The sequence below is a fragment of the Falco naumanni genome, chromosome 6, assembly GCF_017639655.2.
Source record: "Falco naumanni isolate bFalNau1 chromosome 6, bFalNau1.pat, whole genome shotgun sequence".
In the NCBI taxonomy this organism is placed as follows: Eukaryota; Metazoa; Chordata; class Aves; order Falconiformes; family Falconidae; genus Falco; species Falco naumanni.
In genome coordinates this window covers 71,430,633-71,457,446 of record NC_054059.1, presented here as the reverse complement: position 1 = coordinate 71,457,446, position 26,814 = coordinate 71,430,633, and the positions used below count along the sequence as shown (strand labels likewise).

The following is a 26,814-nucleotide window of genomic DNA, read 5'->3' as shown; positions in this document are numbered from 1 at the left end:
ATGTAGCGCAAACCTACCCTGAGCTATGGGTGAGAGCTCAAGGTGGTGTATATGTAACAGTTAAAGCAATAATGGATAAATTAATTACACCCCAGTTTATTGAATTACAATGTGAGCTCAATATGTCAGTTAATTTCAGTGTATAGAAGATCTGAAGATTAATATTCCATTCTTAAGATTGTTCAGAGCAAAAGAAGGCTGGAAAGAATGCTAAATTTCTAAAAGATGCACTTTATTAATTAGAGCTTTATTTGTTAATAAAAAGCGGAGGACATGTTTAGAAAATTGATTTTGTAGGCAAAGGAATGTGTTGTGTATTTGAGTAATGTATACTTTGTATTTTTTGGTTGGAAGAAAGGTTCAATTCCTGTTACATAAGGGAAGTGGATTCACTGTGAATCATGGAATTGCGTCTGCTAATAGAATAAATATTGGGGTGCAACTAACACTGCCATAATAACACGGTCGGCCCTTAGTGGGCTTGACATGTTTGGTTTTTTCTTCATGGGAGTGACATTCTTTAGAAATATGGGACTCCCTGAAAATTATATTGAAATTAGGTTCTACAGTGGAGATGACAAATCACTTCTTTGCAAATAGTAAAAAATGTTAGATTCATTTGGCAAAGATTGAGGTGTCACAGTATAGGTGTTGCTGTCTGAGCTCGTCACCAGTGGCTGGGTGACGGTCACAGGGAGACAAATGTCCTCAAGGGATGAGTCAAATATTTTAAGTGACTGCTTTAGGATGAGATGAATCATGTTAGAATTACCAGCCTATATCATGACATGCTTTATTTATTTATATCTCTTGCTATAACGGGTTAAAATGTTCATTTTGATGATTTTCAAAATAAATAGTACCTTTCAGCTGAAATTTGTTGTGATTTGTAGGATTATTCATAGAAACTAACTTCAGCATAGAGAAGCTAACTGTAGCATAAAGGAGCTGAAGTCTCCCATGCTGCTTCTTCCACAGTCAATGGAGTGACAGAGAGTGGGAGAGAACCTCATTCAGAAGGCAGTTCAAAGCTGTAAACCTAATTTTAGGATGTCTGAATTGCTCTCTGCTCCCTATCTCTGTGATGATCGTACAGAAAAATTTAGGGCATTTAATTAATATATTACTTAACGCCTGCCAAAATAGCCATCAGATGCAGCTTCTTTCTTACCAAAGGGAGAAATCCTTTCTTGGCATACCTTAGACATGAGGTTGAATTTACCAAGCCTGTCTCAGATCTGCTGGGCATTGGTAGGGAGCAGACCGGGTGTGCTCCCACTTCCCATGCTGGCAGGGTGCTCTGAGCAGCCCACATCCCCCCAGGCACAGCCAGTATCTTCCCCTCTTGAATTCATCTTTTTCTTTGAGTATTTCAAGGAGCAACCTGTTCCTCTGGTGCTGTGAGATATTTAATATTAGCTTAGGTTACTGATAATTAAATGTAGGTGAACAAGCTCTGCTAAAACTTTTCTGCAACTCTAGTGATGTATTTAACGTGTATAATAGCCTTTCTAATCAAGCACTCTTTTTTTCTGTAGCTTTGTCAGTTGACAGCCATCCTCATCCACTCTGCCTCCTTCCTTCACAGCTCTGCTACAGCACCTGCAACATGACCCCTGCTATTCTGTCTCTGGATTTCCTCTAAGCTTTCAGTACCAATTATACCTAATTGTTCTAGATTTGGTAGTTGTTTAATGGTGCATACGATGCTCGCAAGGGCCAGGTGAAGTCTGCCAAACATGCTACTAAACACGTTTTCACTCTTTAAAGCTGCTGCCTTCACTGTACAGATGGTATTTTAGTAAAGTTTGGTAGATAACTGCTTATTAGCAAAGCTTTTGAGAACAAGTGAAGGCCACAGTTTGTCCGTCTACTTCAGGTTCCCAAATTAGGCGATGCAGTACCTTTAAAGGAGATGCTTTAGACCAGGCAGATGATTGAGGACCCCAAAAGGAGGCACTTTGCTCTTTCCATTACCTGAAAGGGAGTCTCATCATCTCTGTCAAAGCGATTCAGTACTATAAATGCAGATATTCTCAATGAGAGGCTTTACAAATCACTACCAGAATGCAGTTTTTTCCAGGTAAAGAAATCCAGGTAACTCCTAACTGCACACATATAGTCAATGAAAGTCTTACCTACCGTGAATAAAGCATCTGGTGTGTTGAGGGTGATCTCACCACTCAGAGACAGACTTTTTGTGGCACTCTCTTGTCCTTCTCCTGGCTTCATCTCCCTCAAAAGTCAATGCTGGACAGCCTACATGTAGGATAATTCTTCTGAGCCTCTTGGGGTTGATTTCAGAAGTGAATAAAGCCTGGTCAGCACAGCAGAATCAAATCCACTTTGCTTCCTTTCCTTACAGCTGATCCACTTTCTCTGAGCACAGTCCTGCTCAGCAGATCGCTAATGACAATCACTCGACAAACAAGTTTTTTTGTACAAGTATCTGACAAAGGGCTTCATATTAGATGCTCTTACCTAATGCTTCTTGGAGATGTAAAGTCCACTTTTTAGCCTGAGTGTAGCTTTGCGATGACACTCCTGTGAGTGGTTGAAGACATTTTAAAAATGAAACTTCAGTCTCTAAGAGACCAGGTTTCAAAGCAGAGTTGTTTAGAGATACAGTGAAACTAAAGTCACGATGCCGTGTAGACGGCAAGCAAGGCTGCAGCAAAGGTACGAACAGTTCAGCGTGTATCCCGGTCACCCTGTGAGAACTGTGTGCCGTAAGCTTTAGGTTTTCTGAACAGCCAAATGCTTCTTAATTCATTTCAGATCCTCTGGCATCTCATCCTAAGTCACTTATGTGCTTTGGAAGGTACAGAATGTGAACTGGAAGTTTACTGTGAAGCATCTATTCATGTTGTATTCTTTAACTGTGGATATGATTTCATAGCGGTCAGTGGCTAGTTCGGTGCTTGATGGTCACTAGCTTCAGTAAAGAAACATAGTTTGACCCTAGAATCTTGGATTAATTTATTTACCTTAAGATAAAAGTAAAAAAAAAAAAAAAAGATTCTTAAGTGTGAAATATTTTATGATGTATTTCTAGTCACTAAGAAATGGGGTATCTGCCTTAAACTGCAGCAGCTGTTCAAGATGAATATATAGCAAATTTTTATAGTTGCTGTAACTACTGCCTCTTTCGTTTTTAAAAAGTCTTTTAGAATCCCTTCACCGTCCACTCCAGATACAATGAAAGAAGCAGTTTCACGACGTCGTTTCACTAAAGAGAACAAGCACTTTGAGTAAACTGAAGCTTTAAGTGAGATGCCTTAAGCCTTTTAAGGAGATAGTTAATTGATGACTGTGCTACTTGTGGTGCTTGTGGTGGATTGACCCTGGCTGAAGGCCACCACGGCCGCGCTGTCCCTGCCCCTGAGCTGGGCCGGGGCAGTGTAAGGGCAGGCTGGTGGGTCGGGATCAGGGCAGGGAGCGATCCCTCAGCGGGTACCGGCACGGGCAGCACGGGCTCCGCTGGGGGGAACTGACTGAACGTGTCACCGGTCAGCTCAGAGCGGGATAATGAGAAACAAACCCAAACCTGAAGATGCCCCCCCCCCACCCCTCCCTCCCTCCCGGGCTTAACTTCACTCCCAGCTCTGTCCCCTTCCCCCGAGCAGCACAGGGGACCAGGAACAGGGGCTGGGGTCGGTCCCCCACCCGCTGTCCCTGCGGCTCCTGCCCCCCGTGGGGAGGGTCCTCACCCCCGGCCCGGCCCCAGGGGGGTCCCCGCGGGGTCCCCAGCCCTGCCCCCGCCCGGGCTCCTCTCCCCACGGGGCCACGGGCCCTGCCAGGAGCTGGCCCAGCGCCGCTGCCCGCGGGTCACAGCCCCCTGCGAGCACCCCCTGCCCCGGGGGTCCTGCCCGGGCTGTGGGGGGGGGGAGCTGCCCCCGGGGGCTCCACGGGCTGGGGGCACGGCCTGCCCGGCCGGGGGCTCCCCACGGGCTGGGGGAGCCTCTGCTGCGGCGCCTGGAGCCCCCCGGCCTCCCCCTGCCCCGGCCTGGGGGGCTGCAGGGCCGCGGCTCCCACCTGTGCTCGCTCCTCTCTCCGGTCCCACCTGCAAAGGGGGTTTTTCCCCTTACCCCAGGGGCGCTCCCACCATCGCTGGTGGGTCAGCCCTTGGCTCCACCTTGGAGCCGGCCGGCATCGGCTCCATCGGACACGGGGGAAGCTTCCAGCAGCTTCTCACAGAAGCCACCCCTGTACCCCCCGCTGCCAAAACCTGGCCACGCACACCCAGCGCAGAGGTTTGTAACACTGTTCACATCTTTATTTTTGCCGTTGGATGATGAGCTTCTTCAAGTAGTAAAGTCACAATTCCCTTTTTTTTGAAAAAGAAAAGCCACTTGGCCTAACCTTGGCGCTCTCTCATCCCGCCCTTTCTGTGCCGACGGGGGTGTATGACCAGGAAAAGGCTGACGTTCACCCGGAGCAGATTGCAAGGGGAGCCCTGGGCCCGTCAGGCTCGGCTGAGCGTTGGGTCTGGTCATTTATCACTGTCAGTGGGCGGCGGGGAGAGGCACTGGACCATTCCTGCTCATCTGCTGACTGACAGCTGACTGGAGCCTCATGCAACCTCCAGGCAGATAATCTGCCATCGAGGGGGAGTGTGTGCGAGGGAGATACTCTATCACAGGCTGCATGCTGCTTCTTGCTCAAAGCTACTGACATCTTCACAAGGCAAAAAGAAATGTCAGTTGTGCTTTAAGGGGCTGCAGTGTATTGTAATGCTTCGCTAAAACGGTGCTGTACCTCATTTCCATGGTTTCGTGTAGATCCGTTTTTAAAAACAGATTAATGGCGTGGTGGAGACGTGCAGTCAGGCACAGAAATGATAATGCGATGGCAGTGTTCAGATGAGAAAAAACGCTGTTTGTTTCACCTATCAATTTAATTCGCAGGACTGCAGATATGCTGCAAAGCGGCGTAATTGTTCAAAAATATCAAAACCCACCCTGCCAACTATAGGCCTCTGAGTAAGCCTACATATTTAAGCAGTGGTAAAACTATCTTGTGAGGGAAATCTGAAATTAAAGCAAGAAAAATCTAGTAAGTAAGGATTGATACTATTCCTGCAGTGTTTTGTGCCAGAAATGCTTCCTGTAGGTGCTAATTTAGAGCAGTGCTCTGCAAGATAGGCTCCTGAACGGATGCGAGGAGATCCTCTTCTCAAAAATCCGCACTCTACCACCTAATGAAAATTTCTGTGTCTTTAATTTTGTCAAGCTTAAACTCGAGGTTTTATTGGTTTTAATTTGCTATTATTTTTATTAACAGTATCTATTTTTGCTATTCATTACAAATCATATGCATTAACTTAACTGGGGAACATTTTAATTGAGCACTGCTGGAGATTTTCCAATAAATTAACATTACATACTTTTAACAGATGTCTGAATTAGACATTGTTATTAGACATTGTAATTAATAGAAGTATTACTCAAATTAAAATCTCAGGGCCTTCGAAAAATTAAATTGCAGGTGACTGAGTGATGTTAACTCATTAATAGAGTGACTGTTGAAGTGCCTCCGTTGGGTTCTATTAGGCCAATAAACACCGTTTTCCAAGTAGCTGGAGAGGGAGTTGGACAAACTCTTCGCTATAGGGGACTGGGAATCAAGGCATGTTTTACCAGAGATGTTGTGCAGTCCTTTAACCTGTCATTGTGTTAATGGTATGATATACATAAGAATACCTTTCTGGGATGGTTGTTGTAAAGTTTTAGTATGTTGGTTAGATTTTTTGTGGGTATGAAAATGACAATAGGCCTGGTTGTTCACTGGCTTGGATCTTCAAAGTTATTTTTTCCGTTTTTCATGGAGAACAAATAGAAAGCTGGTATAAACCAGGACATTTGTGCAAGGAAGAATCAATCCCCCTAAAGGTACAAAGTATCAATGAGTTGATGGAGAAAAGTATGAGTGGCTCTTCTTTGGTATTGCTTCTCCAAGTGAACAAAAACAGACAGTTGGAATTAATTTGATATCTAAACAGATACCTTTATCTGAGCGAACCACTGTAGAATCCTTCATACTAATTGGGGAAAAAGTCACCTGTAGGTTAAGATTAATCTCTTCTGTATGTGAATGCCTAAAAGCAAATGAACTGCTTAATACTACATATATATTCCCATCTGTCCAGGTGCTTTGGGTGAGAGGAACCTTTCCTGAGTCAAGCTTTTTTCCATATTGTATTTCAGAAAAAACAAAGAAGTTGCATGTAGACTGATCTTATCAGCTTGAACAGCATGTTTTAGTGCAGTATTAAAATATTGTAATATTAGTCATAGAAGTCTGCAGTGGAGAGGCAGTGTTTCTCTGTGAGTCCCTCCGCAGGAAAAAGAAGTTGTGAGTTATATCTCTGTGTACGTAATTAAAGACTTGAAAAGCCACTGCTCTACTATTTATCTCCAAATTCATGGCCAGCCATGAATTTCAAAGGGATTTTCCCACTTTGAACATGTATGTGAATGTACAGCAAAAATTATCTTGAGTCTAATTTTGAGAAGCTATGAACATAAAAAATCAATAATAGCTCGTCAGTGTTAAGATACCCAGTATCAATTGGCACAAGCCTTAACCGCTCTCATGCTGAGCCCTCAGAAACTGAGCATCCTAAATCAAAAGTCACATTTAGAAGGCTATTTATGTAAATATTAATGTGTAAAAGGAAATGATAAAAAAGTAACCTTCTTAAAAGCAAGTTGGGGGATTTTATCATTAGGTCTGTGCTGTTTACTGTACCTAGCTTTTCTTTGCATGGGCTAGCCTAGAATTTAGCATTTACATTGCTGGTTCACAAGCAAGATGTTATCACAGAACCACAGAATGGTTTGGGTGGGAAGGGACCTTAAAGACCACCCAGTCCCACCCCCCGCCACGGGCAGGGCCCCCTCCCCCCAGCCCAGGCTGCCCCCAGCCCCGTCCAGCCTGGCCTTGAGCCCTGCCAGGGATGGGGCACCCACAGCTGCTCTGGGCAGCCTGGGCCAGCGCCTCGCCGCCCTCACAGGGAAGAATTTCTTCCTCATCTCTCATCTCCATCTCCCCTCTCTCAGGTAAAGCCATTCCCCCGTGTGCCATCGCCACCTGCCCTTGCCCAAAGCCCCTCCCCAGCTTTCTTGCCGGCCCCTTTAGGCACTGGCAGGTGCTCTAAGGTCTCCCCGCAGCCTTCTCCTCCCCAGGCTGAGCCACCCCAGCTCTCCCAGCCTGTCCCCACAGCAGAGCTGCTCCAGTGCTCTGATTATCTTTGTGGCCTCCTCTGGACCAGCTCCAACAGGCCCGTGTCCTTATGTTGGAGGTCCCAGAGCTGGATGCAGCGCTGCAGGTGAGCCAGACAGTGCCAGGAGGCATACCAACAGAGGTTATATCCCCATCAGCAGTCTCTAGAAGAGAAGCTGAGGGAACATGGATGCCCAGTCTGGCCATTATAAGAATTTATTTCTCCCATGAGTCTTCTGTCCTTCCCTCATGGGCCATGGTCTCTGCCCTTTTAGACAGTTTCCCCCCTTTTTTTCCTCAAGAAAGATTAGGGCACAAACTCTTCTCCCATTTATAAGAAAACCGTAGTATTCCTGGAGCTCCTTTGTGGCTCTCTGTGCTTCATTGCAGAATTTCTGCCTAGAGCTTTGTGCTAGTTTCCATTTTTCATGGTGTACACATGATGTCCCAGTTGAGTATCCAGTACATGTTTTATTCATGTGCTTTTCACCCCTTCTTTGAGATCATTAATAAAGCTGCTAAATAAACCCAGGCTTAGCAATCCTTCTTGCCACACCCCACTGGACATCTCCTCCCAACTTGGTTACACTGTGTTTGTCATCGTCCTTTGTTTGGATCTCTTGTTTTTCCAGCCTATCTGATAATAGTCTTACCCAGATTGGTATAGATAAGGGTTTCAAGCCGGATTTTGAAAGGCGTTGTCTCTTAATTCTGAAATAAAGTCCAGTTGTATTTTATCAGCTTCATTAAATTCCTAGACTAACGACCAGGTGCTACTGGCACTGCCCGAAAGGCAATAATGGATTGTTTGTGTTTGGTGGATAACTCAATGCCGTGCTCTTCTCCAGGTTTAGACCTTTTTCTATGCATTCAGTGCATTGCTGATCATTACAGGAAGTAAAAAAATGATGGTGTGCTGCTATTATTTTCTCAAATGTTGACCTGTTCTTGTGCAGAAAGGGATAATTACCAATCCAAATTATTTAACAGCTATGCGTTGGGTCCCACTTAGTAAATGCAACACTATTTTTATCATTTTATTTTGGATTACCAGACAATGATGCAGAACTGACAGCTGAAATCTCTGTAGGTCAGTATACTGGCAACCTGGCTATCTCTTACATACAAGCAAACTTTAAACTAGTGTCAGCTTTTTCATGTGCATTTCTGTAACTAGAAGAAGCTTAAGGAAGGAGATAAGGAGGTAGCTGTGGTTTTGTTGATGGAGATCTCCCAGCTATGAAGGGAAGTACCATAGAAATGATGAGGAAACTTGTAAAGAAGCATCAAGAGTTATGGCTGGCTTCTCAGAGTGATTAGAGGAACATGACATTCAGCTTGTTCATGAAAGATGGTCTTGGTCTTGGTCTTGGTCTTGGTCTTGGTCTTGGTCTTGGTCTTGGTCTTGGTCTTGGTCTTGGTCTTGGTCTTGGAAAGATCATCTTGGAAAGATGGCAGCATGGTCTTGGTCAGGAGGGCCGTGAAAGCAAACAAGTAACTTCTGCTTGGTGCAATAGAGAAGCAGTTTGAAGAGGAGAGTGACATTGTGAACTGATGGACTAGAACAGTGTTCTTTGCAGCAATATTTTTAGGGAATTTTAGTGCTCTAGAAAGCCTTTATTAGGTCTCAAGGAAAGCATATTTTAGAGATAAAGCTGGGAGATAATGAGAATCTAAAGAAAATATGTATATGTACATGTAGACAGTGGAGCCATTGTAGAGGTATCAGGAAAGTAAAATCTTGACCATTTGAACATTGCCTGTCTTTTTAGAAGGAGAAGTTATATTTGTGTTTCTTGTTTCATTTTTGATTTTTGAATCTAGGTGCTCTCCGTTTTTTAATCTCCTAACAGGCAGGTTAAAAAGCATAGGTTTTAAAAATGAAAACTAAGATTTCTATGTTATGTCATAACTCCATGAGTTTGGCTTTTGGGAAGTGAAATGATGTGACAGTCCCCCAGATACCACAAGAGTTGACTACTGTGTGTACCTACGATGTTTCCATCAGTGTTACCTGTCTGAACTGGGTGGACACTGTATTGATTAGAGGTCTATTACTGCAGTACAGCAACAAAAAAGCCTGTGAGATAGGCTGCCTTCTAGCAACCCTTGTAGATACGATTGTTACAGACTCAGAATCATAGATTTGTTTAGGTTGGTGTCGTGATTTTCATCTGCTACTGTTTCCTTTGCTATTTTGATCATATATTTTACTGTTAACGTTTGTCCTGGTTCATAACCTATAATCTCCATTGGTGTCAAGGCCATATTTTAATAAATATGTATATACACAAAGGCATATATAATCCTCCCACTGAGTAGATCGTTAATCTCAGTTATATTACTGCAGGTGATATAGGTGGAATTCATCAGAGTTTGTCACTAGTTTCCTTATAATCAGTTCTCAGAAACTGACATTTTTACATATGACTCATTTTGTCCTGAAGAAAACATACAAAATATGTCAGATGAATCACCACAGAAGTGTCTGGTTCTTTCCGGAATACAGAAGGATCCAAGGCTGAATACTCAGATGCAGATATCCATTGTAGATGACTAAAGCCAAGTGGCATGAATCCCAATTTAAGCATATTTAATTCAACCATATTGTATCTATCCCAAAACTCAAAAGTTAAAGACCTGTCGTACAGAATCAGAAAAGGCATCAAGCAGCACATGTGGATACTGTAGGATGTGAGTGGTCTTGTTTAGCTAGGTCTCATGTACTTTCTGTGTGGGAAAGTCATATAATCATAATCATAGCATTGTTTAGGTTGGAAAAGACCTTTAAGATCATTGAGTTAACCCAGCAGTGCCAAGCCCACCACTAGCCCATGTCCCTAAGGACCACATCTACACATCTTTTAAATCCCTCCAGGGATGGTGACTCCACCACCTCCCTTGGCAGCCTGTGCCAGTGCTTGACCACCCTTTTGGTGAAGATATTTCCCCTAATCTCCAACCTAAACCTCCCCTGGTGCAACTTGAGGCCATTTCCTCTTGTCCTGTCACTTGTTACTTGGGAGAAGGCACTGACCCCGCTGGCTACAGCCTCCTGTCAGTTGTAGAGATTGAGAAGGCCCTCCCTGAGCCTCCTTTTCTCCAGGCTGAACACCCTCAGTTCCCACAGCTGCTCAATGGTGCATGGCTTTGTTTTCTTGAAAGCAGTAAGTCTGTGATTCTAGTTTCTAGGCTACTTTCCCCGGGTCATACCTCACATACACACCCGATCCTCATATTTTCCTCTCACCCCCCATCATCCTCTGTCCCAGCTGCCATGTACCCACTACCCCACACCCTGTATGTACGTCTGCTCTCTCTCTGGTCTTATGCAGAGCCCTACAGCTGGCTTTTCCTTTTGCCCTGCACATGCTCCTATAGCCTATCTTCCCCATCGCACACATGGTCTCCTCTGACCTTGCAGCCCATCTTTCACACATACCTCTCACACTGTGCAGCCTGCTTCCCTTGTGGTCCATAGCTGTGTGACATACTGCTTCCTATTAGCACAGTCACACAGCTACAGGCACAGCTGTTCAGCCACTAATCTGCAAACCCCGGTAGACTGGAAATTTCAAGATCACTGTTTTTCTTCCTCTGCATCTCCACTGTGCTCTTCTAGGAAATGAATTCATTTTCCTTTTAAAAAAAATTATTTTCATGTCATTCCTGTTGGTACATTTCCCAGTAAGAACTGCAGAGCAAATCAGTGTGCAATAATCTCACCTTTGTTCATTAAATAGAACCTATGTTTTTTGAGTAGTCCATGTGTTTTGGAGTTTGAACTGACACACTGTGCTAGGATGCATCACATTTTGTAGCATCAATCAGTTTCTGTGTAATAATCTGTTTGATAGAATGGATGCAGCAGAACACAGTGTGTCACTTTGTGAGACATCATCTCCAGAATACATTTCAAAACTGTTTTCAGCTACCACTCTTCCTTTCCTGACCTATTTTAATAAGCTAAGTTATTTATTTTTCAACGAAATTTGTAATTAATATTTTCCACTGAATGATATCAAGCTTTTTAAATAATAGCTGGGAACTACCATGTGACAGCAATAGCACAATACTACAAATAGTTGTAGGCAGTGAATTACCATTACATCGCTGACCTCTCTTTTTAATTGGTAATGAATTGACAGCTGATCTCCACTGACTGACAGAGGACAGAACTAGAGAATTGAGAGGTGAAAGAAACCCAGTAGATCATGTACGCCATCTCCCTGCCAATGCTGAGAACCAAAATGACATGTCAGAGTTGGAAGCATAAATGACTGGGTTTGGACAGTAGTGTCCCTGTGCTGAAAATATCCTTTGGGAGACAAAGTGATTTAAAACATAACATTTCGGGTTTCATCTGATAAGACATTAGATTTTCTTATTACACAGGAGCTTGCAGAACTGACAGTTCTGCTCATTGAACTAGACCTGAAAATAAAGAAGAGCTTCTATTTCATCACCAGCTATGAAGAATTTATGGATGAAATTCTGCCATAAATTCCACATCTGATACCACTGTTAGCTCCACAGGGGCCTGAAGTGGAGCAGCCCTCTCCCTCTTGTGCCTCTCCTCAGTCCTCTAAGAGCATGCCCCTGGTGAAGCTATGCTTTCATGGATTTTTCTCATTGAGTAGATTTTTGAAATCCCCAAAACGATGATGAGAGGCTCCACCTTCAGGGACAAGGATGAATGGTTGGTTTTAGACAGGTTAGGTTGGAAGTAGGGGCATTTAGTAGGTAATTCCTGTTCCTCCAGCAGCACTACCTACAAGCTTTCCCTTTAACAGCCACTGACTTCCCCTCTGTCCTTTCCAGATCATTCTGAAAGCATTGCAAAAGCATTTTCTGATATCCAGGAGATCTTGGGAGAGGGGACAGAGAGAAATAAGATGCAAGATTTCCCCTCTGGCTAAAGAAGTAAGGATCTGTCTGGTTCAGTATTAATGACTGCAACAATCCTGTCCTTGTACAGTTTATAAAATCCTCATATATGACATAATTTGGTACACAGTGCATGTGTAACTCCTCCTGGCATACACATCACATACCATATTAGAAAGCTAAACTGTTTTTTTTAAGGAAATGTCTTCCAAGTTATGAAATAGGTAAACGGTGAAAAATTTGGAATTTATGCTTTTGTCTGAACGAACTATCAAGCTTACTCCTGCAATAACTGACAAAACAATCCAAGTAACTGTTTTGATGAAACTATCAGCCATGCCTGCTGAGAATGATAGGACAAAAAAAAAAAAAAAAAAAAAAAGATTCTGGCTCTGTGACAGCTAGGCTTTCAAACCAGAATTTAGTCAGGTTGACTTCAATTGGGATGAATCAATTGTGAAAAGATTTAGTAATTGAAAAAAATATATCTTTAACAAAAAAAAGATTTAACAGGGGTAAGGTACAGTGAACCCCCCCCCCCCCCCCAATCTTCTTAGGTTTAAAAAGTCAGGCTTCAGGGTTTGTATTTAGGTATATAAATGAATGTCCCATTTTTTCAAACGTACTGGCCAGTTGTGGCTTTCAGTGAAGTTAATAGAGATTCTGGAAGCCCAGAAGTTTTCAGAATGAGGTGATTTACTCGGCTGCCTCATTTTAGGCACAAATACAATAAAGATCAGATCCCTGTTTTCTAAGGCAGATGAGTGAAGTGCAGTGAAGCTTTCATCAGATGACATGTAAATATACTGAAATAGAATTCTGTTTTAAAGTTATGGAGTAAGTTTTATACTGGAAAATGTGAATAATGCATTTGTTACTGTCTTTTAATTCCACAGGCCATGTAGCCTAATGGAAGTGTACATTTTAGTAGAGTTAGTTTGCTGTTAATAAATTAAGTGCTGCCTGTAGACTTCAATATAACAGGATATGATGATTTGAAAAAATGAGCAGGTATCTACTTCATTCTCTGTTGACATGTACTGGTTAAATTAAATGGTGAAATTTAAAAGAAAATATTTGTTTGGAAAATATTGGTAAGTAAGGCTAATTTTGCTTCCTTTGAACCGTGTTTTCATGTGTCGCCCGTGTTAAACTTTTACCCAAGGACAGTGAATTCCTTATTTTTAGTACTCATTCTTCTTTAGCTTAGTATTTATTCTTTCTCTTTGGTGACCCTTTCAGACCTTTTATTCATTACATCTTAAATCGTAACACTGCACTGACAAACTTCCACCATTTTTTTTGAAATCTTGTAGTCTTTCACTGGAAATAAAAATTAGGTAATTTCTTGTTTACCGGACAGAAAAGAAACCCACTGGCCTTCAATTATGTCCTGTATATTGATGGTGCACCACAGTAAAAAGTGTTATATGAAAAAGCAGTAGGGGATGATCAGGCCTGATAGCCCATGTATCTCGCAGTGGGTTAGCAATCATGCCACGAGGAGCTTGAATGTCTTACATCTCACAAAGCACTTCACTTGTCTTGTGCTACGGGTTAGATTTGTTGTTACATCAGTTTTCAGACTGCTGATAATTCTGTCTTCTCCTAAGGCAGTAAAACTTCCTCAGCCATCACAGCAGCAATGAATCTGATGGCTTCTCCTTGTAGCATTCATTTCACTGTGGTCTTTCTGGAGTGTACAAACTCTGACACTGAAGTTAAACTTGGGTATTCAATGAATTTTTAAATAAAAGAACTTAGCAGCTGTAGGCTACAGTGAAATGCCATCAGTCTGTCTCCGTTTTATGAGTTTTCAAAGGGTGTCTGTCATCCTACAGTTCATTACTTTGCTTTAGAGAGGTGGAGTTGTGCCGTGGATGACATACTCCTCTCACATCCGAAATTCAGGAAGCATTAAAATAACTTGCTTATTCAATGCTGAACATTTTTCTTCACCCGTCTTTATTTAGATGAAAGCAGTCTTTTTCACACAGGCCTGGCCCTGAAGTTTTATGCCCCTTTATTGCATCCAAACTTTTGTCTAAAATGAATATGACAACTATGCTAAATATTACATGGACATGACATGCACAGCTACCACTCTGCAAAGTGAGCAGTGCTTTTATGTTTCGTTGGTGCCCATCCTGCAACTCTTCTATGTATTATGACTTAAGTGCCACTTTTGGAAATAATAACCACCGAGTTATTTTTATAACTGTTTTACACAATTCTTATATCTCCTGACCTGCTTTCTCTGTTACTGGTCCAGAATTTCCAGCCTCTTGGTGATCTGGCTGCCACATCAACAGCTGAGTGAGCGTTTGGTATAGCTAAAAGAGAAAAGACCTCCACCATGGTGGTATGATGGAAAACGCAGCAAAAGGAGTCAAGGCACAACAGAAAGGGGAAAGGAGGTTTTAGAGCAGAAGCTGGTTTGCTTTCAGAAGTTCCTCCCTTGCTCCATCACTGCTTATCCCTTTTCCTCCTCCCAGTCTACCATCATGTTTGTGCTTGTAGGATGTGGAGGAGGCACCTGGTAATTGCTTAATCAGCTATTTTCAATTCAATTCCTGGCCGCACTTACCATGGAAAATTAACAGTCCTTGTGTGTAAATATGACCCCTGCTCCTGGATTAATTTGATTATGTAAGAATCTCATTTTTCATTTAAAAATAATAACTTTCTGGCTGCACTGATAAAACAAGTTTGGATATGTAGTCTAGATAGTCCCTAATGGTTTAAAAATCAAAAGATAACTATGAAGACCATATGAATCTCTTGCTAATAAAAAATAAATGTTCTCAGATCTTTACTATGATTGCTTGAGATTGAATATTTTGAGACCAGAAAATTTCTGATTTTCACTCAATGCTGGATCAGCATTCTCTGAAAGTCAAATCTTTTTAAGCACCTTCATTTGCGCCCGCAAACAGAGAACTCATGTTCATTAATGACTGTGTGAATCTTAACGCAGAGTTCCTCTTGGATATCTTCAGTTATGCAAAATGCCTTGCCTAGCCTTTCTGCACTGCTGATTTAATTCTTGGTATAACTTCCATTTTGTCTGTACTACTGGGAGAGAGGATTTTGCCTATGAGTGACTGGCTGCTCTGCATTGGACCAGTGCTTTTAATTTGGCACATTTAAGAAAGCAGCACTGACTTCAGCCTCTAATAGTTGGAAGTTCAGTTCTGTTAAAGGTCTGATAAGTGGTATAAATTTTGTGGCAACAACTTGATTAGGAATCTAACATAACAGCAGTGCGCTTTTATTTAGCTGAGCTTTAAATTTCCTCTGGGCTTATAGCAGAAAAGTAAATCTGTTTGGAACCTAAGTCAAGCTGGTTTGAAAGGAAAGGTTTTTTATAAAACTTTCTCATTTGAACATCTTTCATTGTTAAATTAATCTATTATCTATCTAATGATACAATTGACATACATGGAACTGAGAAGATAAAGAAAGTGTATATTAATAAATTAAAATGTGCCAGCAAACAGGTCCAGGCACTGGAACGTCATTGTCCACGCTGGTAAATTGCTAGGATAGGCTCTAACGTGTTTTCAGCTGGGCTAATTAACACTTTTCTCAAATAGTTTCTAGATAGGACTTGTTTATTTTAAGTGTACTAGTACAGATAATGCCTGATCCATGTGTGGACAGAACTTTACTTGAAGTTAGTGAATCTTTAGCAATGGGCAATTGTAGGACTATGTTATAAATTAACTGTGCTAGGACTATATGGAATGATAGGCTGCAAACACTGAATAGTGCCAAAGAAATACCGAGGACCTGTTTAGCAATTTTGATTATCTTTCCAAATAGTATGCTGTTTCACAGATACAGAGGGACTGTGAAGGATTATTTCTATAAAAACCCTGAGAATCTAAGGAGAGCGGGCCAGACGCTGCATCTGTCTAAAACAGACTTTGCCTGAAGCTGAAGTTGAATGTCAGGACCTCCAGGATATGTATTGCTTTCAGGGCATGCTACTTCTGTTCAGCAGGGAGCAAAGTATGTTGCAGGTATCTCTCAGGCTTAGTTTGAAAAATGGTGGAGAGCCTTTGCAGTTGAGGGTGGAGCAGCATTTGGCAGTTTTGGGAAGAAGTCTTCCATTGTTTGGTTGTGAATTTAAGTTCATTAAAATGCTGACAGCTCGAATATCAAATAAAAGAGAACTAAAAATTTATTCCTTACCGGTTGGCTTTCTGTTGAAATGCTGAGGGTCAAGAAGATCAAGAAAATGACATGAAGACATCCATGTCCTCCCAGTTCTACTTTTCCAAGAGCCTGAATGCTGTTGTAGTCCACCGAAGGATTAACCCTGTAAACACTGACAGCATTAGAGTGAAATGTTTTGTTTTCACCACTAGGAAGATGACGTTAACTTCTTCCAGCCAGTTCAGTGTTCACTGATAATCTTTCTGTGTTTCTGTAACAACGGTTTTTATCTTACTTATTGTAAGCCCTTGTCTCTGGAATGGCGATATTCTTTCTGTTGCCAAGTTACAGGGAAAGCCCTTCTAATTTTTTTTCCAGTTCCATGGGGCCAAAGTATTTCTAATTTTCTGGAGCTACTCCATCCGATTTATAGGTGAGAACTAAAGCTTATGTTTTCACAGGAAAAACTGTTCAGTGAAAAGCCCCAAACTGCAATGTTCTGTGAATAGTGTACTTGTTGAGAGGCTCTTTATGCTCATGTGTTGTTACTTTCTTTCCAAAGTTGTGTCTGTGTTTTGTGAGCGTCCTTTTAAATTTGGGGTTTTTTTACTGTTTAGTGCATCTAGGCAGGGAATACTGGGAAAACTGTAAGACAAAGTATGAATAACGAGAAGATGTATTATTTTATCTGGGTAAGATCTTTGAAACAAAAGTATGAAGGCATTGGAAGAGAACTTGAGAACTCTGAAAATATTACTTTAATTCAAGCCCATCTCACCTCTAAAAGTTTAATTTTAATATATTGAAAGCCTCACCATTTGGAATGATAACTACTTCATATATCGTATATGTCATTCACTCCTTAAATGAAGGCAGCTATCAGGACTGAGACAGGCTTAGTTTATTTGATCTTGCATGATGTTTCATGATTTTTCTGACTGTTCATTTCAGATGTCTGTAGGTCATGTTAGCAATACAAGCTATAGCAATCAAGGTGTTTTTTTTTCCCCAAAACCTTGTATGGCACTGGTCCACTCTGGAACCTCCCAACAATTTCCTTCCTAAAGCCCCTCTCTTGGCTTGTGTGGCACAGAGTGTTCAATCTCCTTAAATGCAAACAATTGACTTCACGGCACCTCTTGCTCCAGCTGCAGATAACCCTGATTTTCCCTTCTCATTGACTGTTGATAAATGGTTGATGCCAGCTGTGATTAGTACTGTGCTGTGCCTCCCTGCTAATGAAAAATATTGCTTTCAGAGAATTTTCAAGGCAATCCCATGTTCTTAATTTGCCCTGGTTTATTCCTCACCAGGTTCTGTACTACAGGAAGTAAAATAATGCACATACTGAGAAAACCTCTCGGCTTTCTCCCTAGAAACTATTTTGTGAACAGAAACCTGTATTTTGAGTTCAGGCAATTTTTTTTCTTTCCACCATTGCTGACAATGCATTTTAGTAGATCAAGAAATGAACTTGGGAATGCCAGTGAAAAGGACTGGGAGTATTTTGTTGTGGATCTCTTTTTTTTTTTTTTTTTTTTTTTTTTTGAGGTTGGAGAGATTTTTTCCAGGTTATAAATACAACCCTTCCAGGTTATATATGCAACCCTGATTATACAATAGTGATAAGCCTATATGATCACAAGGAGTGAGATTTTCTTTATGCTGAGGAAAATACATTGGGATGAGAGAGAAGTACATTGGGATGTGAAGAATATATTAGTTTGGAAACGGAGCAGTTTCTAGCCCCTGGGAGCCATCTTGTCACGGGGGAAGTAAAGCCAGGCTTCTGCTACTTTATTATGTAGAAATAATCCCTGTGAGCACCAGCAATGCCAGAATATTGCACTTTTCTGTATTCTTTGTGTTCCTTAAGATTGAAAGTCTCAGCCTTGATTCGGCCTTTATGCAAATGCTTTGTGTAGGAGTTCTGTCTTACGTCCTCCTGTATACTTGTGCAAGGATATATAACTTAAAGTCTTAAGCCACAGCTTGTGATAGTGTAGCGTATCTGTCTGCTTCCACAGACCAGATTTCCCAGCTGTTCTGTACAACAAAATGCTCTTTCACCTGAGAGTGGGTACTCACACCGGCTAGAAAAGCACCGTTTAGCTAAAGTAATCCTCAAATGGACCAACTTTTCAGTTTCCGTGAAAGCGGTGGGTCTGCTTTTGCAAAATTGGTGTTATACCTCAGGTTTTCTAAGAAAATGGAAGATGTTTGTCCGTAGTGTAGAGTAAGTGTCCTGTGTGAAAAACATCTCCATTGCAGAGACCTGGTGGGAGCTGGAAGGTGCTGGGGCTGCCAGCTCCAAGTCACTGAGGACAACTGCATGATGGGTTTGTTTTCACATTTTGTGCTCCTCTCCCCTTCTTGATTAAGCACTGATTAACAGGAGAGTGGTTACGTTTGGTCTGTTGCAGAGGTTTCCAAGGGTGGCAGCATTTAGCAGTGTTAAAACAGTCCGAGGTGTACCTGCTGTAAAGGGCAAGCTGGGTATGGTCTGATGAATGGATGTGGCATTAGAGTGTGTTGGCTAAATATTCATTTTAGCGACCGGATTGCTGGTTGTATTGGGTGTAAATGTCCAGGTTTGGGTAGGAGGAGGGTTGCAGGGGTGGCCTCTGTTGAGGAAGAGACAGGGGCTGCCCAGTGCTGGACACAGCTGCCTCGGCAGTAGCCGCGCCACAGGACACAGCTGAGCCTGCCAGCGATGCTGGTGGCGGCCCTGGCAAAATATATGTAAGAAAGGGGAAAATGTGGTGTGGCAGTGAGGAGTGAGGGAAAACCTGTGAGAAGCAGCCCTGTGAGCCTGAAGGTCAGAGTCAGGAATCAAGTGAAGTCGAGCTGGGGAAAAGGGGAGGTTGGGGGAAGGTGGTGTTTGAATCTGTCTTTGTTTCTCACTATCCAGTCACAGTTTAATTGGCAATAAATTAAATTAATTTTCCCCGAGTCAAGTCTGGGCTGCCCGTGATGGTAATTGGTAAGGAATCTCCCTGAATATTATGTTGACCCATGAGCTTTTCCATCTTGCTTTCTCCTCCCGACCTCTTAATGGGGGGGAGTGAGAGAGCAGCTGGGTAGGCGCCTGGCGGCCAGTCAAGGTCAACCTACCCCACTAGTGCAGAAAATACACAGAGTTCATGCTTGGTCATGTAAAAAAGCTGGCAGCTGAGCACCAACATGTCCTAGCAGCAAAGGAGAGCTGTGATTTCCCTCTTTTTTCTGCTTGCATGAGGAGGTGGCTTTCAAGAGTACTCCACTTTTGACAGCGATTGCTACTGTATATTGCTCTGTATGTGTGTGTCATGTTAGTAGCAGCTGACTTGTCTTAACAGTATCTTAACAGTGTCTAAACTGAAATAAATCTCTGCTGTATATCTTTGAACTTGTAGACAGTATTTTTGAAAAACAGACTCAGAGAGTGTGAGGTTCCAGATATTAGTGAACTGTACAGGTCAGCTTTCAGAAATCAGACTTCAGGTTTCAATAGAACTGTAAGGAAAAAAAAAACCAAAACCCAATTGATTTATTCAAAGCATATATTCTATTACATTTTGACTTTTTTTTTCCCCCCCTTCTAGATAAACATCATGTCAATGGAAACAGAACGGTAGAACCTTTCCCAGAGGGAACACAGATGGCTGTATTTGGTAAGACATCAGTTTTAAAATAAAAGCTCTAAGCTGTATAGTGTTACTGCATGCCAGATTTCTTCATTTCAGCCTGAGTCCTTAGAGTTTAGAATCTGGGCTGCTATTGCCGTTTTCTAATCACTACAATCAGCAAAAGCCACTGATCATTTTGGGAGATGTCCATACCCTCAAATAAATACACTGAAAGTATTTTTCTGAGTTATACAAACAGAAAATATAAACCCTTATTTTGTTCCTTCAAAATTCTGAAGTTGTGGCTTTTTATGTATGATAATTCCTGTAAGATCATTCTGTAGTTTCAACAAAATTCTGAAGATGGTCCATGATTTTCCGGACTCCAAGTTATGCAAGGAACTCAAACTCTTGGGATCTACTGTACTTGCAGGGTTGTTACCATTTACATGCCTCAAATGAAACCTGCTGGTTTGTACTTTGTGAATAGTCTCATAGACTTCTTGTTGAGTGCCAACGGAGCTGGAAAGGTGGCCACTTGTAAAAGAGAAGATATTTAAGTTCATTGTATCTATGCTATTTTCTGTGAAAATGTAATTCTTTGTTGGTTTTATTCTGTTTTCAAACAGAGCTGTATTCACCTCTGAAATATTTAGCCTTCCTATGTGGAATGCAAAGAGCTAAGTTATCCGTGGGCACTAATTTATCATTCCAAAAAATGATCTTTTCAATTGGTAATTGCAAATAATCATAGTAAGCATTAACTTTCCCGTGGAGCCAATGTTTCTGTAGTTACCGTGGTTGAAGAGGAGAAATGGTTTGGGGGTATCACCCTTCAGTTATTGTCATGGTTTCTTCAAGTTTTCTTTAGAGTTGTATTGTCTCTCTGCCAGTGTCCCGTCGTCTGTGGATTTGGGGAACATAAAAATTTATTGGAGTGGAGGAACAAGAGACTGTTTGATAAACTTTTTGGAGGGAATGGATAATGATTGTGTGTTATTTTTGAGTTTTAAAATTAAGATGGATGTAGAGATTCCTCTTTAAATTTTGTACAGCAGGCAGGTTCAGAGAGTTCTGGTACAATCTGATATTGATACTGTCTTCACTGTTTAAAATTTTTTAAATCTCGTCCTTTATTTCCTGTGTGATGGTCAGATCAGTTTTCCAGGGGTTGTGGTGGGTGTTGCTGTGAGTGCTTCTGTTGGTTATATCACCGCTGATAGTACATGATTGGTAAAATTTCATGGAAAGTAATATCCTACCTACAGAATTTCATTAGAAGAGCACAAAATCTTATTAAACAGGCTACTTTGAATCATTCCTGAGGAACTCTGTTATATTTGTATCAAGCCTGGTAACTTCCATAATTTTTAGATTGCCCTAGATTCTTCCACAAGATTTGATCACAAATGTTGGGCTAGGTGGTGAAAACTCATGCTGCTGCCATCTGTGCTGTGAATAAATGGAAAACCTACATTAGGTTTACTATTAGACCTGAAATAAAACAGTATACAAACATGACTCTGATGATAATTGTTGTCATTTGTTGGCATTGGCACCCCATTCTGATATGTGCTATAGAAAAATGGAGCTACAGTTTTTTGCTACCTCCAAAGGGGCCTTGTTTGCTGGCCCCATGTGAATGAAAGGAAAAACTGCAGTAATTCCATTAGTAATTCTCCTCAGATTGTTATTCATCCTGTCCATGTGTACTCCTGTTAACAGCAAGTTCTTCGTATTTTAGGAATCTGTAAGCTAGTGGGAAGAAACTGAGCTAGTCTGAGCTGTGAGACTTTCTGACTCCACCTTAGTAAGAGAGAGCTGCTTACATCTCTTCTCCATAAAACGTCTTTTAATTTTAATTGGGATTGCACAGGGACAAGTCTCAAAGAGCAGTAGTTACTAAGAAGTAATCCCTATCATTGAAAAGATCCGCAAAAGCTAAAAGATCCTAAATAACCATATGATTTTGTAGATCACCTACTTGCAGAAAATTTTCCTACTGCTTGGACGGTTTCAGACTCACCACTGAAAATAACAGTATAAAATGTAACGCTGGGTGTAAACAGTAATCCTGTCACCTGCTTGCAATATGCAGTTAGATGGCATTATGTAGCTCCATCTTTTGCAAAACCTCTTTCAAGATGCTCTTGCTAATGTTGCGTTATTTACTTTATGCTGTGACTTCTTGTTTTGATCAAGGTACTGAGTGAACGTACACAGGCCATTGTTCCTGCTGCCCTTCCATTTATAGCGGAAACTCAGAGTTTTCAAAAGGCTTTTAAAATGATCTTGAGATTCTCCCGTTGTCTGTTTAGCACCATTCAGCTGCCTAAGATGCATTGTTCATTAGAATAAAGAGATGTGTCCTTGTTTCTACGCTGGTGAAAAAGCTAGATTTCACAGGTAAGCATGACTCTTTAATGGAGGTCTTTTAATGTTAACCATCCAGTGACCTCCTAATCCAGTTTCCAGGCAATACTGAAGCACTAAGAGCACAGGAGGTGCACAGGCACTGCTTACAGCCTCACTGGAGACACCGTAGAATGCGATAACAAAAATCATGGTGTCCCTTGAAGTGAAGATGGGAGTGTATTCCCAACTTCAGTGACTGAAACAGATGAAACTCTAGATGTTAGGTGTTCGTGTTGTAGATGGTAACATACCAGCTATTCAATAAATGCCTCTCCAGAAAGTTTTCTTGGTTTTATGGCTGTAGATATTTTCAATTAAAACTGTTTTGTCTGTAGTGACTGATTCTAACCAAAAACCTAACCAAAAGACAAAACTTGAACGTATATTAGGGGATTGACAATGTTTTGAAAAGAAGCGATTTAGGGTTTTTTGACTAGAGGTGTAAAAAATGAAAAGAAAGGCTTCAAAGCTGTAGAACATAGGCAACTTTCAATAAATTAGTATTTCCATCAGTACTGTTGATTCTTTGCATATTTTAAACAGATGTGAATGCACTGCTGTGTTATGCTGAGAAATATTTCTGGTCAGCAATTCTGAATTTTAACTGCATAGTTTTCTTATCAGCTGCTGCTTTTGCAAGACTCTGGTTTACCCCAGAGTACCTGTGTTTTCACTGTGCTTTGTATGGTGCCTTATTGCTCTAAGAGGAAGCATTGTGCATATGGTGTGTTCCAAGAAGGGCTCTTATCTACCTTTAGTAAAATCTGGCAATAGTTCAGATTTGTAATTATAACACTTCTAAAATACGGGACTGAATTGTGTTTTATTTACTTGACATATACTGGCTAGTAATGGGATAATTGGTTTCTTGATGTAAACAAAATATAGACATAAGTAGGATGTTAAGTAACGGATAAGATCTAATTACAGACATTTCTGAGTTGGCAGACACATCCAAGCTTGGTCACCTTCTGCTCTGCACTTACTAGACAGCAGCATGTTCCAGTAATTCTATAGAGCCGTATTATTGTTCTTTGCCAGGGTTATTATGTCCTGCTTATGAGATTCAGGTGTACCCTGTGCATTCCCACAATTCCCACTGCTTCCAGTGGTTATTTAAAAACTGAAACAGGATTACACCAGGACTGTCTGATCAGCACGGGGGTTTCTGAGCCTGTGCGTGTGGCCTCTTCAGCTTCCTTGGCGCTGCAGCGTCGCGTGATACCTCTGCAAGCTTGCTGGAAAGCTGAGCTCCTCAAACAGGACCTGCTCTTGGGAGGTTCAACTCTTTCTAAAAAAGGCTTAATTGGGGCAACTTTTAAACTAAAGGAGAATTTCATTTGAAAGTGGGATGATATGTTTAAGAAGGGTTCACTCCTATCTAGAGGTTCTTTGACTCATTCCTAAAACAGCTAGTAGTGGCCGTGTCTGGTAAGAAAGGTGTTAAGAAGTCCTTTGGTCCGACAGTTTTTAACTACTATGTTTTCATGATGAGCTCTGTTCTTTTCACCAGGAAAAGGAGATAATGGGAAACAAAGTTTGGACCCGAGAGAAGTACTTTTTTTGTAGACAGTGAAGACTGAACAAACAATTTTTCTCTGTTGCTCAAAGAAAAGGAAGAAAACTTTAAACCATGCTACATGTCAGAAGATATTATATCTCTGTCTGAGGAGAATGTAAAACTTCCTGATGTTGAAACAGGTGTGTGTGCTGTGACCCAAATTGGAGGAGAAACATCTACAGCAATATTACCAGATGTTACAAGGTTCACACTGTGGAAGAATTGAGAGCCAGAGGGAACATCTTCCAGAAGGTATTCACATTTCTCATGCTAATTCTCCTTTAGCATGTTGGAAACGGGACGGAGGTGTTCTCATCAGCTGGATTTGTAAAGCACTGAAGCATGAATGCTGTCCTGTGTTCATGCGGTGGTGTAAAAATGGACACAGAACTTTCTGCCGTTCTGGAATGAGAAAACAAACCTGTGAAGAAATTGCATAACAAAAAGAGATTGATCCATCCCTAAACCAAATCATGTTCCTAGTCTTACCTTTGCCGTATGTTTATTGGAGAAATACAACTGTATTTCCCATTTTCTTTTTGTATCTTCCAGACACTAACTTACGGCCAGTGTCTTTTTGTTGCCTTCTCCAGAGAACTAAGGACCAACCCACTCCCTGCCTGTGCTGTCTGGTCCTGGTTCAGCTTGTTGCCACCACTGCCTAAACATCTTCCTCATAATCTCGCCTGAAGTATGATGCTGTGGTTTGCTGGTCAAACCTTTGGGGGCTATGTCAGCTCTAAGCGACGGCCAGGGACCATTCTCTGTTGAGGATGTACCAGTCTTACCAGGGAAGCCCTGACCTGAAAATTTTCCCCTAAGCCAGTGATAAAATAAGGTGACAAAGAGAAATAAATGTAATTCTGGGACCTTTTAAAAATAAAAATAATAATCTTCAGTTTCTCTTGTCATATAGTGTATCGTAGGCATTATGCATTAAATGCTGGTGATCTGATTTGGTAACATCATGCATCAACTTTGTGGTAGTGTAAATGGCAGAGCGCGCTGCGAGATGGACCCAGATAAATACAAAGTGCTACAGTCTGCTTGGTCTTTGCCAAGGACATTTCCTGACATTTATAAACACTAAGAAGGGACAATAAAATATCCCTAATGCAAAGTCAAAGCTGTCCTTGATCAGCACAACCCTTCATAACATTCTTTTATTTCAAAGGATCCACATCTCTTTCTTTTTGCTTCTGAAAACTAAAGTGATGTTGCCTTCAGACACAATATATGTCCTTCTCCATCAGGGATTTGTTTCTGTTAATTTAGCTTTCTTGAGGCAATGAAGAATTTAGCTTTGTGTGGATTCCCACTTAGACTTTGTATTGCACATTAGCAAAGATTCGGAGGTTTTTTAAAGCAAATCAGATTGCAGCTTTTCAATCAACATCATTCACCTTTAAACAGCCATTTAGTTATGTTTTTGGGACTTCTCCACTGAAATGAGTAGGAGACACAGTTAATTTTCATGGGTTTTGGGATAAGGCTCAGTGATCTCCAACAGCAGGAATACATTTTTTTTTCTTTGTGAAAAGCCAGCAAAAGCACCTAGATTACTTTAGCAATGCAAAAGCCTTGCAGAGAAGTAATTTCTTGCCAATGTTAAATAGGGATATATCAGTGACTAGGATGAACATATGCTTGGCATCATTCTGAGTTGGTTTAAGTTTGAAATAGAAGTAAATTATCCTGTTAATGACTAGAGGCTGCCCTCGTCAGATTTATGCTGCTTTGCAGGAGATATATGTGTGTATGTGTGTGTGTATTTATGTGCTGGGATATACACATATACACATTTACCATCAGCATTTATCCTTTGGTTCCTGTTAATAAAGCACAGAGCATGGTGGCATAACATAAAACATACAGAACGGTGATGATTTATTCTATTCAGCCACGAAAAATGTGATGCTAATTGTCAGTCATTACAACAGCAGAGAAAAAATATGTAAGGAGGTTTTTGGAGGGATAAAATTGTGTTGTTTTGATAATTCTAGACATACTGTGACATTTACAAAGTATCGTCAGTGCATCACACAGATCCTAATGGATTTATGGATGTGACACTGAGCGAAAATCCATATTAAAAATATGAATTACTTATTATTGTGTTATTTGGTTTGGGATAATTTAGAGTGATTTCCCTGATTTGCAGGAGTTTTTATCACCTGATGAAGTTATTGGTGATCTCAAAAAATGTATCATTAGATACCTTGCTTAAAATCGAAGAGACAAAAATTTCCATCTGCTTTTAAAATACTTGCTCTGAAATGCTCCTGAAGCTTGTGGGAGTCAACCAGAATCTTTATATTGATCTCGTTGGTGCTTTCAACACATCAGGCTGGAATTAATCTCAGTAGATTTTAGGTATGTAATCTAAAGTGGTCTTCAAGGCTTTATCTCTAGTTAGAGAAAACCCAGTTGGAGGTCAGTTCGTAACAGCTGCCTCAGGAATAAATCACCCTCTCTGTAGGTGCCTTGTTCTGTCAGACGCTAGCTAAACAACTAGCTTAGGCTGGGGGGGAATTGGTTAGTTTGCATAAATATGTTGCAAATGTTCTATGCCATTTGAGGTGTCCTGGGGCATTTGAGATGTCCACAGGGGTCTGGCAGAGATGATAAAGGTCTCACAGGAGATCCATAGTCTTCTGAACTAGGAGATGAAAGCCAGATAGGTTTATGTAGGATGTCCCAAATGGTATTAGAAATTTTTGCTTAGGAATTCCATGTGCAGATAAATCTAAGTGTAACATGTTATGTGAAATTGGCCTTGATCTCCAGTTTCCAAGGACACAGATCTACCTTTTTTTGTATGTGCCACTCTTATGCCGGTCCTGTGCAAAATTGCTGCATAAGGTATCTCAGATGACACCAGATGCCTTTATTTACGAATCAGTACTGAACCCTGGACCCCCACTGACCGTCGTGGGAGCTTGGACACCTTTTGTCACA

At 41.3% G+C, this 26,814-nt stretch overlaps 1 protein-coding gene across 2 annotated transcripts in view; it reads left to right on the top strand.

Annotated features, from left to right (window-relative positions):
* Window positions 1–26,814, top strand: part of MSRA (methionine sulfoxide reductase A) — a 289,926-nt gene that overhangs the window by 93,955 nt on the left and 169,157 nt on the right. For both annotated transcript variants that reach the window (XM_040597733.1, XM_040597734.1), the window contains exon 2: window positions 19,857–19,925. In XM_040597733.1, coding sequence (XP_040453667.1) covers window positions 19,857–19,925 — 69 coding nt within the window. The remainder of the gene's footprint in view (window positions 1–19,856; window positions 19,926–26,814) is intronic.